Source organism: Euleptes europaea, chromosome 2 (genome assembly GCF_029931775.1).
Source record: "Euleptes europaea isolate rEulEur1 chromosome 2, rEulEur1.hap1, whole genome shotgun sequence".
In the NCBI taxonomy this organism is placed as follows: Eukaryota; Metazoa; Chordata; class Lepidosauria; order Squamata; family Sphaerodactylidae; genus Euleptes; species Euleptes europaea.
The window spans coordinates 83,463,023-83,481,231 of NC_079313.1; the positions used below are offsets into that span (position 1 = coordinate 83,463,023).

At 45.5% G+C, this 18,209-nt stretch overlaps 1 protein-coding gene across 1 annotated transcript in view; it reads right to left on the reverse strand.

The window, feature by feature from the left end:
* Positions 1-10,570: 10,570 nt before the first annotated feature.
* PIM1 (Pim-1 proto-oncogene, serine/threonine kinase) overlaps positions 10,571-18,209 on the reverse strand; it is a 256,447-nt gene continuing 248,808 nt past the window's right edge. The window contains exons 2-7 of the mRNA XM_056867665.1: positions 14,815-14,915; positions 14,512-14,618; positions 14,279-14,329; positions 13,737-14,103; positions 11,851-12,027; positions 10,571-11,211 (exon numbers count right to left, since the gene is read on the reverse strand). Of these exons, the coding sequence (XP_056723643.1) occupies positions 11,054-11,211; positions 11,851-12,027; positions 13,737-14,103; positions 14,279-14,329; positions 14,512-14,618; positions 14,815-14,896 (942 nt within the window). The 5' untranslated portion in view covers positions 14,897-14,915 and the 3' untranslated portion in view covers positions 10,571-11,053. The remainder of the gene's footprint in view (positions 11,212-11,850; positions 12,028-13,736; positions 14,104-14,278; positions 14,330-14,511; positions 14,619-14,814; positions 14,916-18,209) is intronic.

The following is an 18,209-nucleotide window of genomic DNA, read 5'->3' on the forward strand; positions in this document are numbered from 1 at the left end:
GGGGGGGGGAAACACCTTTCTGGTCCATTTACCTGTTACAGTAGTCCTTCCAAAAATTCCTACTGTTCTCCAATTCTCGCAGAGCCAACACGGTTCATTTAGTTACACACCAGTTCTAACCTGTATTTTTTTAAAAAGTTTTTTTCAGGTTAATTGTTATGGTGTACTGTTAAATCTTCCTGTCTAGTTCTATTTGTTTCAGCTTGAAAATTACTGACTCTCTGAGAAGGGAGGGGTCATTTCCCCCCGGGAGACAGGAAGTCTTGATATTTTTTAGTTCCTGCCTCCCAGATATGGATTGGTAAATAACCCAAGCTGAAGATGCCCCTCGTCTCTTCAGAGCAGAAGGAGCCTTCACGGTAAGTAAATCAAGGCTCATTCCTGCTATGTTTTGTGTTCTGCCAGATGCTTGAAACACCTCTGTCCCTCATGTTTGCAGGTTATCAAGCCTGTGGCTGACTGCTGACTGTCGTCTATGGGCTGCATTCAGCACAGTGAGGCACAAGTGATGCAAGTCTGCTTTAAGTACATTATTAGTTTAATTCACATGAGGAATTATTTTAACACTGATGGGGTAGGCCATAGACATCTACGAATGCTTCACTACTTGTAGACATTAAGTCAAACCAGCGGTGGTGCCAACAAGACTGTGGGACAGAAGTCCAGTGCCTGGACTCAGCAAGGGGCGGGGGGGGGGTGCTGAACAGCAGGCTGGAGTTTCACATTTTAAATAGGTATTATTGTCTAAAGACCATTTAGTGCAGAATCTAAAATTACCTAACTGCACCACTGCAAGCCAGGTCAACAGCCAAAATGTCTCTGAAGTCAGAGGCAATAAACAGCAACCAGGCACAAGTAATAACAAATAGGAGAAAATCAATACAGGTGGAAGTCTGGTGCACAAGCCAAACGCCTAAGTTCAACCGTTCCATTAATCAAATATCTTTCTGCTTCTGGGCCACCAACATTGAGCAGTGTGTTGCCCTCATGATGCAGCAACATAACAATTAAGATGTTGCCCCCCCCTTCAGTATGAGGTGAACATTACAGCTCTTGGGGTCTTGTGTAGTTTGGATAGTGATCTGAATCAAGGAAGCACTCCTTCCTTCAATCCAGTCACTTACCTGGCTGCCATTGTATCAATAGCTATGCCAGCACCGGCTCTCTCCTCTCCTTCCCTTTGGTAGGAAAGCAGGAGAGATGATCGCTTCCCCATAATACCTATGATGTTACAATAGCATTCCAGCTGCCTGAGTCAGGGCTCCTTGAATGCCGAGGGCCAAACTAGATATGCTTGTTTTTAAAGAGTTGGGTCTGGATTTCCCAGACTCAACCTGTGTTTGCTACCTCCACTCAACAGCTGTGGGGAATGGCTTTTTTAAAGATGAAGGATAGCTCACTTGAGTTCAGAATGCCATCATGGGGAGAGGCAGGGTTCCTGCTGCCCCCCGCCAGCCATTGTTGTGCATTGATAGTGGTGTGGGGAGTTATTTCCCCATTTTTTCTGCTCCACATGCACAGAATATTCTACGAACACTCCAAAACTCCCCCTCAAGCTCTGTTTGGTGCAAAAAAATTGCTCAGGGAGGGGAGGCAGGAGCCCTTCTTCTTTCTGCAATGATGTGCTGTGCCCAAACAGCCTCGTCTTTAGTTTTAAACAGCAATTCCCTGCAGCTGCTGTGTGGCTACCGGGCACCTGAACTGTGTCCAGGGAACTTTGAACCAACTCCTTAAAGACAAGGACATCTAGTTTGGCCTCTTTAGGAATGTTCCATGTGCTAGGGCTGAGATATGTTTCCCTACCATTACTTCCACCACCATTATAGCGGAAGAAGAAGAGAGAGAGGAACCTTCTGCATCTGCAGCTGTGGCCAACAGCTGAGGGATAGGAAGGGAGAGCTCAAATTGGGACCAGAAATTACAAGCTAATTTAAAGAACTTTTTAAAAGACCCTCTTTCCCCCAAGCATTCACATTTGGCGAACGCTACTTAAAAGGCAGAGCTATGCAACCTGCATAGGACCCTGTGCATGAGGTTAGAGGAAAGGGGAGGAGACTGCTGTGCCATAGAATCATAGAGTTAGAAGGGACCTCATAGAGTTGGAAGGGACCCTGCACAATACAGAAAATCCACAACTCCCTCCCTCCCCCATACCCCCAGTGAGCAAAAGATGGCAAAAAACAAACCTCCAGGATCCCTGGCCAAACTGGCCTGGAGGAAAATTGCTTCCTGACCCCAAAGTGGCAATCAGCATTTCCCTGGACATGCAAGAAAGGGCCACAAGAGCCAAGCACTCACACAACCCTTTCTGCCCTCCCTCTCATAATCTGCCTAAATTCACAGAGTCAGCCTTGCTGTCAGATGGCCATCTAGCCTCTGCTTAAAAACCTCCAAAGAAGGAGAGCCCAACACCACTGAGGAAGCCTGTTCCACTGAGGAACGGCTCTGTCAGGAAGTTCTTCCTAATGTTTAGCCGAAAACTCTTTTGATTTAATTTCAATCCATTGGTTCTGGTTCTACCTTCTGGGGAAACTGAATGCACAGCAGCACTGTCTTAAAGATGCTTATTTCCCCAGGTTCAACCTGTACATTTATAATATGGGTCACTTCCACATGAGTGTTTTGTTCTGACTTGGGTCTCAAAGTGCTGTAGAGGTGCTGTTTTTAGGAGATTCCACACTGCATTGTGGTGCATTCATGCACCATCCAGCTTTTCCCTTGCTTTGTTGTAAAATTTCCTAGACTTGCTTTGCTATTTTTTGCCCCTGAAAAATCACAGTTGAAGATTTATGGAAGCCACGTAGACTAGAAACCTGCCATGTGGATGCTCTGTTACCACTGCAAAGGCCTCCACATTTGCATCAGCCACAACAGCCAGATGGAGAACTATCATTATGTGGAAATAGCCACAGTTATATAAAAAACAGTCTCTAGTACTTATTCATCACTAGGAAACTTACCCTATAAGAGGCTGCTCCTAAAATTTCCTACAGCTTCTGACTGCTTCAAAATGAAACACTAGTGACTAATGTGTGTGTGTTAAGTGCCGTCAAGTTGCTTCCGACTCATGGCAACCCTATGAATCAATGTCCTCCAAAACGGCCTATCTTTAACAGCCTTGCTCAGGTCTTGCAAACTGAGGGTTGTGGCTTCCTTTATCTCTTGTTGGGTCTTCCTTTTTTCCTGCTGCCTTCAACTTTTCCTAGCATGATTGTCTTTTCCAGTGTCTTCTGATAATGTGACCAAAGTACGATAGCCTCAATTTAGTCATTTTAGCTTCTAGGGTCAGTTCAGTGACGAATACACATGTGCAAAGCAGTGCAGGAAAAATACACAAGACCTAATATACTCAGGTATTGTACGCCTTTTAGGCATGACAAGTTAGTTCCTAGCTCCTTATTTAAATCAGAAATGCAAAAGGAACCCAGATCTGTATTAAATAGGGAACAAAAATAGGAACTGCAAATAAGGAACTTGGGGCCAACTTCAGCCCCCTCTTCTATAAACACAAGGACCATCCTGCAATGAATGCATTCCAGAGCACAAGGTACATATTTGGTTCATTTTAGTATGGTAGATGCTTGCATGGTACAGAAAAGATGAGTAAAGCCCAGTTTATGTAGTGTTGAGACTCTTGCAGTGCATCTGGGCCAATTCATATGACCACTGTGCATGCTTTCCTATCAAGGTTGCAAATGATCATAGCAACAGGGTTTTTAAGTGTTCAAAGCATTTGTTTTGTAGGGTGCCACTGCGAACATCCAAGTCTGGGTTGAACAAATCTGTGATTTGTGGTCATGATGACAACAAACCATGAATTCAGACTGGGGGGGAAACAGCTGATTTTGCACATGCAATGGTCATCTTGACTGAGAGCCAAAATAGAAGTTATGGTAAATGTATGACAGCTGCCAAAAACAGCCTCTACACATCCAGTTCCTGTTCCCTAACACCAACCAGAACTTAACACTGTGCTGTGGTGTCACAGTACACTATGTTTCCCTGACCGCAGTGTGCATCATTGGCGGGTAGCAAGAGGAAAAACTGAATGTCATGATATTGCAACACAAGACATTAGTTAGGGGGGGAGAAAGGGACTGGAAGCAGGCTGGCACTTACACTGACATTTCATTTGTACCTGAGACTACATGAACTGGGGGAAAAACTGTTCCCCTCTCCCTCATTTAAAAAAAAACACACACACTTATGTATTCCACCTCTTCCACACACATACAAAATGCTGTAATTTCTGCAGCTTATTGGAGATACTCCATCCGAACCAGGGTGGAATAAGGGTCTTATATGTGCTATGCTCTCTAGTCTGACATCATTTCCTTTATTCTTACTGATACAGCAAAGGGTGGTAGGGAAGATAGGGACAAGCCATAGATAAGAAGTTACTATCATTGGCTCATTCTCTCTGCAGCTTGCTATTCTGGTCACACTCTATCTCTTTTGTGAGGAGGCTTTCTTAGAATAACAGTCAACCAGCATTCACTGGAACAAGGATGGGACTGGGGCGGTGATGTTAATACACTCATGTGGAAACAGCACTGAAATTAATGGGGCTTTCTTCCACGTATTGTATTTTGAAGCAGATCATAAGCAAGCAGTGCCATATTGATACCACAACCAAAGTAGGGACCAAACTACTCATGTGGGAGACCCACAAACAGTTATCCGATCATTTTTAATACTGAAATGCAGCTGCAGGGGGGACTGCCTATTTATTCAGAGTGGCAACATGTGTGTGTGTGTTGTTGTGTGTTTAATCTCTTCTCACGTACCATATTCTTCATCAACCCTAAGCTGTGCCATGGGGGAAATGTTGGGGCAGTGAGGAAGGGATTAAGTGTCCTTTGCTCATCTGCCAGCAATGTCCTTTAGCTGTTTACATTGGCCAAGCAAAACAGTCTCTATGCAAAAAAACAAATACATTAATTAATGGCCGCAAATAAAACTGAAAACACCAAACCTGCAAACTATTTGCCTGGAGGGAAGAGAAAGAAATCTATGTGTCTGCTTGTGAGCTTTAGTCTTATGATAATCCCATAAACAGACATCTACAGACAAATAGTCCAAAGAGAGTTGATTTATTGGAAAATCTACAGGTTAACAGAAGCTAAGCTGTGACATTCAGTCACAGACTTAAGCGCTGTCATAAGGGTGGCTCCAGTTTGAAACTGATGAGGTGGAATTCATATGCAGACGGGACATTATTAGATTTGGGGTCAGTAGAGACTGGGAGCCGCTTATTCACTAACACAAATAATTGTCGCTTGTTGGGACTCATGTGAACTCATGTGAATACTGGATATACTCCTGCCTGTCGAGCGCAAAACTGCTTGTGTCTGACAAAAGAGGCTCGAGCTCGCAAAGGTTTATACAACAATAAAGAAATTTGATAGTGTTTGAGGTGTCAGGTCCCTTTTTGATGTGAAACTGTAAAAGTATTTCCTCAAAATAAAAGGTTACGGAATCTAATTTGGAGCTCCTAGGAAAGCCAAGGGGCATAGAGAGCTCAAAATCTATACTCAAAAGCTTGCTGAGCACTTTCTCTTTTTTTGCCATCAAGTCACAGCTGACTTATGGCGACCCCTGGTGGGGTTTTCAAGGCAAGAGACGTTCAGAGGTTTACCAATGCCTGCCTCCGCATCATGACCCTGGTATTACTTGGAGAGCTCCCATCCAAATACTTGCCAGGCTCGACCCTGCTTAGCTTCTGAGATCTGATGACATCAAAGCAGCCCGGGCTATCCAGGTCAGAGACTCAACAAATCTGTGCAGAACTACAGATCCAACTATACATCTATTTTCACAATACTTTTAGCCTAAGCTGACTTCCGTTCACACTGCCAAGGACTGAGTGGTCACATGTGACCCAACAGCCTGAACCAGCTTTTGGCACAACACTGCCATGAGCTGCAGTCAGGGACAAGCCATCGGTAATGACAGTAGGAACCAAAGGGAGTGGGTTCAAGCACTTTGGAGGAGCATGGTGGCAGCAGAGAGTGAAAACCTACAGCTGCTTCCATTTTGAGATGAGCGTGTGGCAGTCAGAATTAGTGGCAACTCAGCAGCGGTTGACACTGGAAGCCACCAGCTGACCTGCTGGCTGCCCTTTCCTATCCTTTCATCCTTTCCTCGGGGCTGGAGAGTCTAAGGCCATTTTTGCATGGTCAATTTTGATGCTTGCTCAAAGCTCTTTTTAAAAATGTGACTTTAAAAATGCCTTTTCACAGCCTGGATGCAAAAGGAGAAGTTCCACTCCCCCCACTCACCTGCTCCTTTGTTTCTGATTGCATAGCCATTAGCATATGCATAGCTAACGCGCCTCTGTTGTTTTGCATTGTTCCTTGAGGGGGAATCTTCCTGCAAACACCAAAGGTCGGGTTAAATGGGCTCTTTTGTAATGTGAAGCAGTCCCTTCCGGAATGATGGTTCAGCATGCAAAATTCAAAAAAATATGCGGGGCAATTCAGCCTGGAACGCGCTGCTAATAACTCTGCAGAAATGGCCTAAGACTGATATCCTCCTTGCTCCCCAGGATTTGAAACATGCATACCAACAGGACTGCCCAAACCCTTGCCAAAAGTGTTAGGTACTCTTTGCAGGGAACAAAAAAAGGGCAAGCCAGTGGTAGGAACTGCAACATTTCCCCTCATTAGAACTGGCCCTGGTAAGAGTTGCATGGTGTAGACTGTTTCAGTCTCCTGTGGCATCGTTTTATAAAGCTTGCAACAGCAAATGTTCATATTAGAAGTGAAGCAAAGTAAAACAGTGCATCAAACGAGCAAAACTGCACTAGGTGAAGGCTCCCTCCCCCCCAAAAAATTGTTATTTAAAGGAAGGTGGAAACACAGATTTGAGCTGTACTGTAACTGTACACCTTGATTACAGTACCCAGGAAAGACTGAAGGAACAGGTTATGTTTAGCCTAGAGAAGATAGAGAAAAGATACGATCATGCTCTTCAAATACTTGAAGGACTGTCACAAGGAAGACCACAAAGAATTGTTCTGTGCTGCCTCAGAGACAAAGACTAGCTCTATGGACTTAAGTTACAGGGGGGTGGATTTTGGTTGAACATTAGAGGACACTTCCTAAAAAGGAAGCCAACAATTGGCTGACAGTGTTCTCCAGCACTAGAGGTCTTTGAGCAGAGGCTAAACAAGCCAGATGTCAGAAATGTTCTTGTTTTGGATTTCCGACATTAAACAGAAAGTTGGACTATGAAGCATTCAAGAGGGGCTGAGGCCCAGTGGTAAAACATCTGCTTGGCATGCAGAAGGTGCCAGGTATGATCCCTGGCATATCCAGTTAAAAGGATGGGGTGCTTTTCTGATCGATGTGGCTCCCTGGGCCGCATCAGGGAGGACCCTCCGCAGGCCGGCCCTTGGGTCGGCATTCAGGCGGAGTGGCGCCTCCCCTCCCGCCCAGCCCTGCAAAAAAAAAAGAAAAAAAGATGGGGTGCTAGGTGATGTTTCTGGAGATCTGCTGCTGTGCAGAGTGGACAATACTGATGTGATGGACCAACAGTCTCATTCAATAATAACTTCATGCGTTCATGTGTAGATGGCCTTCAAGGCCCTTTCCAGCTCTAGGATTCAAGGAGTTTGAAAGAAGAGGGGAGAGGCTTCATGCTGCACTATTTTATGTGGCAGGTAAAGGTTTGAGAAGTACTTGGTACTTTTCACTTTGCTAACAGTACAGACAAGGAGAACAATTCTAATTTTAATACGTTTGAATAATACTCTGCACCTAGAAGAAATGTTACATATGGAAGAGAGTGAGGAACATCAAGCTGGTTTAAAGCTGCTAGCACACACTTGTGAATTGGTAGAGCTGTGTGAATCACATGGGTCTGTGGCATAACAAAAGCTGTGGAGACCAGCTTCACTCTGGTGTATGCAGTAAACAAATGCAGGATAGAGGATGTGGCTACAAGGAATTTCTGAAGACTGGGTACAGCAGAAAGGCACTGGGAGCAGCTACACTACAGTACAAAAACTCTTAGTAAAAGCTTAGCCATGCTGCGTCAGAACAAAGGAAGACATATCATTAATCCAAGACACATGAGAAAAATGCCAGATGTGTGCAGATGGTCTGCTGTAAGTGGCTACATTGGCCACAGCTTAATTTACTGTGTAACACACAGGAATGTTCAAACATGGCAAAATTTTATCATTCAATTAAAATTGTTTTAAAAAGAGATGAATACATGATTGTATCAGCAGAAACAGATGAAAATCCACATTATTTTTTCACTCACTGAATTTTTCAGCTATGGAAAATGGGCAACATGCAAAAATTTTCAGATATGTCAAGATATAACCCATCAAACAGATCCACATTTGCAAGGGGGAGAGTGAATTGTGCCAGTTCCTCTCTCCCACAGCAGCCCTTGCTATAGCTGTAGGGTTCCCCTATCCACCAGGAGCAGCATTGGGCGGGGGGGGGCATTTTGGGCTTCGCCAGAAGGGGGAGCCATGGAAGTCACACTCTGTGAGCAGAAAGCCTCCTGCCTGTGGTAAATTCCAGTGAGATTCAAGCCATATTGTCAATATTCACCAAGTAGTGAATTTTGAAATTGAACCTCTGGACCGCTACTCACCATCTTTTATAAGAACAGATCATGTCAACAGGAGCCTGCATTATATAGTTATTAAGTCTCAAGATTAGGTCTGAGAAGACTTGTTTCAAATTCTCACTGTTAGGAAGTTTACTCAACAGCCTTGGGTCAGTTTTCTCCCTCTGTCTAAACTTCACAGAGCCACTGTGAGAACAAGAGGGGTGGACAGTCATGCAAGGCACCCTGACCTCCTTAAAGGAAGGGTGGGATAAAAATGTAGCAGCAGATATCATCAGTAACAACGCCCTTGGCTTTGTTGGCAAAAGAATGAGATTTGTCATTATTTTCTCATTCTAACAGAATGATGAAAAGAGCAATTCCAACTGTGGATTGCAAAGAAATCTGATCAGACAGAGATATGTACAGTAAAATAGAACTGCATGCCACAGTTCTGATTCTTCTCCCCACCCCCATGGCACAGGAGCTGCAATTTAAAGAACTGGCTGCGTGGGCCAGATCTTTCCCATGTTTTCTCACCTCGACTTGCCAGCCCAAGCTCTTTATTTTTTTCCCTTGGTGTGGATAATCAAAACATGTTCATACCTGCTTCCACAGAAGATGGATGTCCCCAACCATTCTAACTTTTGTACTAGGCACTGCATGAAGGCTGCTGCCTTCACCACTGAATAATACTTATTTTTGCTTCCTCTGATTCCAGTAGTAGGTTGCTTTTGGCAAGAATCATTGTCGTTGGAAAGTGTAGGTGTATATGAGCAGGTCAGCATGACCAAGAATCCTGAGGGAAGCAGGTAGCTGGTATACAAAGCCCCTGAACACTACGATCTTTATAGCTGCCTTTTATGTCTCATGATCTAGAGCACCACCCACCTTCTGGCTAGAAGCATCAGTGATGCATATTCTACTCCAGATTTTATGTTGTAATATAAGCATTCACATTTTAGGCATTTTTATGGCACTATTAATTGTACTTGAAGCTTGTTAACCAATTATGCCTCCATTTGTGGAATCGATTGTATTAATCACTGTCCGTGATTGAATGTTTAATAAGCGAATACACAAGGCAGTGAAAGCAGAGTCAAGGTAGCTGGGAAAATCATGTATTTACATCATCCATGAACATAACTGCTAGTTCTCAAGTTGAGTAAAAGAATGATGGCTTTTTTGAACTATAATGGGTTTTCACTGTGGCATTTGACTCCTTGCAAAAAAAATTTGGAAAAAAACCCCAGAATCCTGAGTAAATCAAGTGATTCCATTTTTATTTAAAACTGCATGTATAAAAAAATAGCATTTCTGAATTCCCTGTACAGTATTAGCTATTAACAAAACGAGCAGACTACACACCAAATTACTTATACAAGCTCGACAGTGTTGAAGTCCAGGGTATTTTGCCCCCCTTTTCATTAAATGAACATTATATACACATGAGTGGCACCAGCCCTTCCCCACCAATACTTGTGGAAGCATGTCTCAAAATTCAGGGAGGGCTGAGCAGCCACACAGGAGGATATATTTACAAACAACCAAGAGAGGTGGTCAAAGCTGCTTCCTATAGTGGCAAGACATCAGAGCAAAACAGGCAAGAGACAGAACCTGGAGGGTGGGGAAGGAGTGCTGAAGGGTGCAATGTAACAAGACCAGAACAGCAGCTGTAGAGGTGAGGTGCAGACTATAAGCCTACATGATTCATAAATAAAATAAATAAAAGTTATCCAAGCTAGGACATTTCGTTTAAAAAACCCTGGAAATAAATTAAAAAAAACTAAGAAGTAAAAACATTATAAACTACAACCTTCTGTACACCAAGCTTTGTTTCCTGTATTATTCTGTACAAAATTACAGTTCAGTGGGGTTGCATTGTTTGTGCACTTGAGGATGCCCTGGCTTTTGAGAGGCTGCAAAAACCAACTCGGGAGTTCATACTGGAAAACCATTGGCTAGGGGTTGCCGACGTATCACACACAAAGCCTCTTTCGATGATGTTCTTTTTGGAAGATGGAATAAAACCCAAACCCAGATGAATCTTGAGACAGCAGCAGTGAAGGAACATTCAAGTATTTTCCCTCCCAGCACAGCTCAGTTTGCAACTGAAGGCACTCGGAACATGGTGACACAGTGAAGACAGGAAGCCAATCCAAATCAATACTTTCCCTCCCTGCTCCCATACCTAGATTTCCCCAACGGAAACATCTGCTCTATCTTTCTGTTCCACTCATTTCATATTCTAGGATCCGATTCAGCAGGTTATGGACACTCACTGACTTGCCCAAGTCACCTAGTGGCAAGGAGATTTGCAAGGTGGAATCCTGAGAGTTCAAGTCCACACCAGTATGAGATTTCTTCAGGCTTGGAAAAGTTTCCAGGCAGACTGGATCTGGAATGAGATGAATGCTGTCCCTGTAAAAATCCCCACTCAGTAGGGCAGAACTTTGTTTTGCACCCAAACAGATTAAATACTCTGCTATTTGTTAGACTCTTGAATTAGACTGTGCAAATGGATCTCAGCAGTTTCCTGAGGCAGGAGGACGTCTTGCATCCAAGAATGGTTCAGAATATCTTCGAAGGATGGTCTGTCAGAAGGCCTCAGAGCCAAACACCACTTAATAAGATGCTGGCATTCTGGAGGGGGAAAACATAAAATTAGGGGGAAATTGCAAAATTAGAAGAGGCATCTCTTTTCAAACTTATTTTTAAAGAAATTGTTATGTTAACAAATGAACACATGAAGCTGCCTTATACTGAATCAGACCCTTGGTCCATCAAAGTCAGTACGGTCTACTCAGACTGGAAGTGGCTCTCCAGGGTCTCAGACAGAGATCTTTCACATTACCTACTTGCCTAGTCCCTGGGACCTTCTGCATGCCAAGCAGATTATCTACCACTGAGCCACGACCCCTCTATTCTACAATTCATACACTGTGCATGTTCACAAGGAACTTGGGTATGGAAACCCTATAACAGTTATTAACTGGAGGGACCACTGTTAGCTAGCTACCAAGTTCAAATTCTGGACTTCAGCTTGAGTAGCGGAGGTGCTACTTACACACTGTGCAGCCTACCCAGTATGCTAGCTTGCAGCAGCATCTAATACAAACTGTTTTCTCAAGAGAAAACTCTGCAACAAGTGCTCCCTGGGTAATGTCCTGAATACCTGATGTGGCCATGCTTTGAGTGTACACTGTGAGCCAACATACCATCCAGATCTCACCATCCCTTCTGTTCCCCCTTATTAAATAAAGGTGGCAGGCAAGCACTCACCTGGAGAAATCCTTTGCCGAAAATAGACCTGACCTCTTACAATCTCCTCATCATGCTCAAAGGGGATGTCACCACAGACCATGTCATATAGTAATACTCCAAGTGACCAGACGGCTGCAGATCTGCCATGATACCTGTGGTAGCGGATCCATTCTGGGGGACTGTATACCCGAGTCCCTGAAAAAGGAAAATTAGATCTCATCATTAAGAGAATTAAAAGATCCCACAGAATTCTGGCAGTGATATGCTTAATCCACGCCTTAACTTTAGAATTACAGCTTGGCCAGGATTTAGATAATCCCTTGTTGCTTTAGCTGTTGCAGTGCTCGGGCACCGACTAAAGGAACATAAAAATATCTGGTTTTCAGCTGCATTGCAATGAATGGCATTGCAATGAATCATTCAGTCACATGTTCAACTGTAGTGTCCACGCTGGGTAACCCCCTTATGTTACCATTAAGGACAGTCCCTAAGCATTACAGTTGCATGTATTGTTTGTGGTGGAGGGAAAAGATCATTCTCTTCCCAAAGATCCCTTAATTATTAAAAAAAAAACCTCTCCCCAAAAGAAAAAATGACAACTACGCAAATGCCAGGTTATCCTATTCAAGAGGTCAACGAAGATTTATTACAGAGATTTACAGGAGCTTTTTGTTACCATTGTGCATGTGGCAGTTATGAGATGCTCAGATTGCACCTTATTTGCGCTTCTGTAAGACGTTCTTGGCTCAAATACACCCTCTGCCTTTGTTGGTAGCATCCAATCCCCCCTCCCGCCCCCGCCCAGGGAGGAAGCAAGGATACTGAGGTCAGAGCCGCTCAGTCTGGTTTCCAGCCACGTGACTCTTGTTTACAAACTTTGGGTTGTAAAAATATACTTCATGATCCACCAGGGGGCACCACCAGATAGGAAAATTATGCCAGAAAGAGGGCAACAAGGGGAGGAGCAAAGCCATCCCTGGTCATTAACCGTTAAATTAAAAGCAAAACAAAAAAAATGCAACCCAGCAGCAACTAATGCCATTCAGGAACACAGATGCAGAAAAGAAACACTAATCAAAAGCCAGCCATGATTTTTGAAAACCAACGGTTCTCACAGAAAGTCAGTTAGCCATGCAAGCAGCTTACTAAAATATTTCTAGAAAACAAAGTGTTTCTCAGCAGCTCTCGTTTCTGCCCTGTAACACTTTTAAGTACTTGAATTACTCCCGCTTCCCACATTAAACAACAACAGACGGCTCCTTTCACCTGCTTGTGTGTTTCTTAGTAGGAAAGGAAAGTGAGATGACTGTAAGCAGATCTGCTCCCGATTACATTTCACAACATTCATGCCATGACCAGAAACAACTTTCCAGTTAAGCTGAATAATTTAGCAAGATGGCAGGGGCAGCACTTTTTCTGAACAATTACCATCGTCACTACCCCTTGAACTCAGACATCACTGGGAGGCCAAAGCCCAATACGCCCCCTTCCATCTACCAAATTAAAAAAACATTAGCAACAGTCTTGCCTTGTCTAGGAGGAAACCCAAGCTCATATTACAATACCTAGCAAGTGAATGAGTGACCACTACCTCAAACAGACCTGCTGCCTAACTTCCTCATGCCTACGCTCACAGTACAAAAAAAAATGCAGGTCCAGAGCAGAACTGTTAATTTGACTACAGCACTCATTAATGAGATGCAAATCTCTTCCCCAGAAAGAAGGATGAGTACAGGCAAAAAGGATAAATGGATTTCACACACAAAACAAACAAGTCCTATAGAACAGAGGAAGTACATGTTCCCTTGCTGGGAAGTTACTGAGCACTCAAAAGCAGGGAACAAACTGTCTTAGAAAGGAAATTCTTTGGCTCAGAGGGGCATACGGAAATCGACAAGACTCACCATCAAAGTCAGTGTACACTGTGTCCTTGAGCAGTGCTCCAGATCCAAAGTCTATAAGTTTTAGCTCTCCTCTGCTCAAATCAATCAGGATATTCTCATCCTTGATATCCCGGTGGAGCACCCCACAGCTGTGGCAATGCCGAACCGCCTCCAAAATCTGACAAAAAAAACTGCGGGCCAAATCCTCAGGCAAAGCCCCTCGCTCGGTGATGAAGTCAAAGAGGTCCTGCACAGGATCCGGGCGTTCCAAAACTAAGATGAAGCTGTCCGGCCTCTCAAACCATTCCAGAAGCCGGATCACCCCTCGAAATCCCGAGCTGACTTTTTTCAGGAGCAAGATCTCCATGGGCACTCTCGTTCCGCCAGGCTGAGCAGAGAACACGGGAGGGGGGAAAGGGGGGGGAGTCAGGGAAAAGAGAAAACGGTCCATGAATACAAGAGCAAAAGGATCTTAACCAGCTGCAGCTCAGCGCCACACTGACTGTGCAGAAAACCCTGCGGATCACCCCAGAAATGCTTAATCCACCCCCCCATCTACTCACCAGTTCTCCCCAGTCTGAGACGCGGTCACGGGACACATGCTTGATGGCCACCTGCAAACAAAAAGAGAGAGAGGCTCAATGGCAGCACAGGTAACTGTAGGCGCTGAATAAAAGAGGGAGAAAAGGCATGCAGGGGATTGGTCAGGAGCACGCTGGAGGTACACAACGCCCCAAGAGAGCCCCGGGCGGGGAGCCCTGAAAGCCCCAACCTGGGTAGCAATCCGAACACTCACCGGAGCGCCATCTGCCAGCCGGGTGCCCGAGTAGACCGAGCCGAAGCCGCCGCTGCCCAGCAGCGGGCCCACTTGGTACAGCTTCTCCAGGGGCTCCTTTTCCTTCCCTGCAGAGAGAACGCCGGGGGGGGGTGAGAGGGGGTCGGCTCCGAGCCCCCCCCTCAGGCCCCTCCCTTGCACCAACCCGGCCCGCGCGCACCCCAACCCCTCGCCTCGCGAGGACCGAGCCGGCTCCTGCGGGTTGCATCCAGGCCACCCATCACCCGGCGGAGCCCCCCCCCCTTTCCCTTCAGCCTCGCTGACCTGGCAGCGGCTTGACCGGGTGCAGCTCCCCGCCGGGCGCCGAGCACAGGTGGGCCAGGGAGTTGATCTTGGACAGCAGCATCCCCGCCCCGTCCGCGTGTGCCGGGCGGGCGGGCGGGCAGGCCGGGAGCGGCGGCGGCGGCTTTGGCGCGGCGGCGGCGGGGCTGGAGCCTGGGCGGGAGCGGCGGGCGGGCGGGCGGGCGGGGTCGTGTCGGGCCAGGCTGCTCCCTCCCGTGTGGCGCGGCGGCCCAGGCTCCAGCCGCCTGTAGTAAAGTGGGAGGGAGCAGAGCGAGGGCGGAGCCGGGGAGAGCCGGCGGGCAGGTCTCGGGCGGGAACAGGCCCCGCCCACTGGCGCGGCGGCGGCCAATCGCGGCCGCGCTTGGCAGCCCGCGCCGGGCCTCTCCGTCAGAATGGGCTGCTGAGGAGACTCGACGTGGCGGGAAGGAAAAGGCGCCAAAGAAAGAGGGGGAAGCGGGCGGGGGAGAGCGGGAGGCGAGGATGGGAATCCGGAGAATGGAGGGGAGGGGGCTGAGGGCCGCGGACCTGGCGGGAAAAGGGAGAAGACAATGGGCAGGCGGACACCCAGGAGGAGGAGGAGGAGGGCCGCAATGCTGGGGCTATGCCGAAGGCGGCTGCTCCTGAAACGGCTCGCCGGTGCGCATTCCTGCCTCATCACACACCATTGGTCTTCCCCCCCACAAACAAACAACCTCGGCTGCCAGCGCTGAGGGCTGCCTCGGTCTTCAGCCTTTGGCAGCGGCGCGCTCCGCTTCGGCAGGTGCGCTTCCCCTCGTCACTGCACCGTCAGGCTGGGGGAAGCAGCAGCTTCTGTATTGCAGTCGTTTTGGGCTCAGGGGCCTAGTAGGGGGGGGAGGGGCTGCCCGGGAAAGCAACTTTGAGACTCCCGCCGATCTCAGGCGCGCTACATTCACTCATCATCAGGCTAGTACAAGGAGTCCTTTGTAGGTCTCCTGCTAATGCTTTTAATAGGTGGGCGCCAGGTAGAGATCTAACCGGTGTGGTTTCCTCGTTATTTCAAGATAGGGAAAGGTTTAATCTTTTCCCGCTTGTCACAGGCTTAAAGCAGAGGACTTCTGTCAGGGGGGGGGGGAAAGAAAGCAAATCTACCTTCACCCCACTTTCTTTAGCCTTTTGTAGCTTAGGGGAAAGCAGGCGCTTAGCCTTGTTGGTTTCATTTATAAGAGCCTTGCAGAGTTAGGGCTGTCTTCGTCCAGTGCTTCTCAGACTTTGAGTTAGGACCCAAAAGTGAGCCATGACCTGCGGAGAGGGAGGAGGAAGAGGAGGCTGCATGGCAATTCTGGGCTTCTCGGTGAATAATATAAGAAATGGCCCTGAAATAGAACCTGTTGCTCAGCAATGCTATCTTTATACATCGAAAATGTGAAAAATAAAATATAAACTAGTCCACTGTTTACTGATGTGACAGCCCTACATTTTATGCTGCCGCAGGGAAAAGTATTGTGGGCTTACGTTGCAATCTTAAGCATTTTTAGGATCGCACTGTTATACCAGATGTGTAACATGGAACTTCCTCTGTTTGGCAGGGATCTTCGGTATATACTTAGGTAGCACCTGACAAGCTGAGTTTATGTATTGGCCTCTGGAGTAAAAAGAGCAAAATGGGAGTAGAGATGAAAGACAATATTAAAGCAAACATATATGGTAGTCAATTAGGTCATCATGATCTCTGTGAAGCTGCAAACCAGACAAGATTTTAAGTATTAAAATGTAATCTGATACTGGCTGTACATTCCATAGAATGACTCTGTACTTGGATTAGGAGAGGACACCTAATAAACAGAAGTTAGGTTAATATCTACTTCATCTTTCATTTTTTGGAAACTAACATAACAACATTCCTAGCTATATAGATAAACTTTACATGGTGATGACTCTTGATTTGCACATGTGAGGTCTGTAAATCCCATACTGCATGCATTTAACTTGGAATTTAATTGTACACAATATATTGTAATTGCACTAGACAGAAAACACCATGAAGTTCATTTCATTGCCTCCTTTGAGATGGTGGAACTGCTGATACCATTTCCAGTAAAGATTTTTTTACAACCTTTGGCCTTTTCTTGTAGCGGGTGATGTGTGTGTGTATATTGCAGTACAAAGGTAATAGCATGCAGTACATAGTGGGAGGCTGTCATTTTGTCCATCCTTTTTAAAATTCGGTATAAACTAGCTTATACAAATGACAAGAGAGGTGATTTTACAGCTTTTAAATTTAATTTGAACAGGAACAGCTGCTTTAAAACAAACAAGTATTGGTTAATTGTAAGCCAGTTGTAGTAATTGAAAGTGAAACTCTATAAATACAAGTGAAACTAACAGATTTTCACCATGTAAAAGAAACAGTGTGTACACTGCAACGCTGCATAGCCAACAAAAAAACTGCAAAGATTTTAGGGTTTGCGCCTTTAGATAGTGAATATAAAATGCTGTCCCACCAGACTTTTCCACTCTAAACCTCATTTTACACAAAGAATGTGAGGACAGCCCAGACTATTAGTTTTATGTTAATCTGTTATTCTATAGCAGAAAAAAATAAGCATTTCTAAAGTAGTATTCAGGCAACAAAAAAGTGGTGCAAAATTTGGCAAATCATTCCAGTTGTAATATTTGTAGAAGGAATGTACCAGGGACATTTGTTACTTCTTGCCAACTTGTCAATGGACTTTATCAACATCACCACACCAATGTAAGAAAAGAATGTGAGAGAAGGAGACCTGGGGAAACAGTAAGTTGCCTGAGTTACATAGATAATTATTCTCCAACCATTATCCTGGAGCACTGATATCCTATTGAGAATAATGCAACTTCCCCTTGGGTCCAAAACTGAAGGGGTTGCTGTCATTCTCTGGCCCCACGAAAGTTCTGTCCTTTATACTGGAAGTTTGTTATGTGACCCAAAGAAGTTTTTCAATTGCTGTCCTAATCTTCCCATTCCCACTGGTTAACATAATTCTACAGAACCAGTAACAACTGGTTTTTAAAAATTAAATGTTTCTTAAATATATAGAGTGTATACCTAGAAGGAAAAAAAGAAAAATGTATATGACAGAAAAGCAAGTGCCCTGACCTGGATGGCCCAGGCTAGCCTGATCTCGTCAGATCTCAGAAGCTAAGCAGGGTCGGCCCTGGTTAGTATTTGGATGGGAGACCACCAAGGAATACCAGGGTTGCTGTGCAGAGGAAGGCACTGGCAAACCACCTCCGTTAGTCTCTTGCCATGAAAACCCCAAAAAGGGGTCGCCATAAGTCAGCTGCGACTTGACAGCACTTTACACACACACAAAAAAAGCAAGTAGCTTTACTGGAGGACCTGGATGGTCAGGTTTCAACCTGGGCATATTCACTGTACT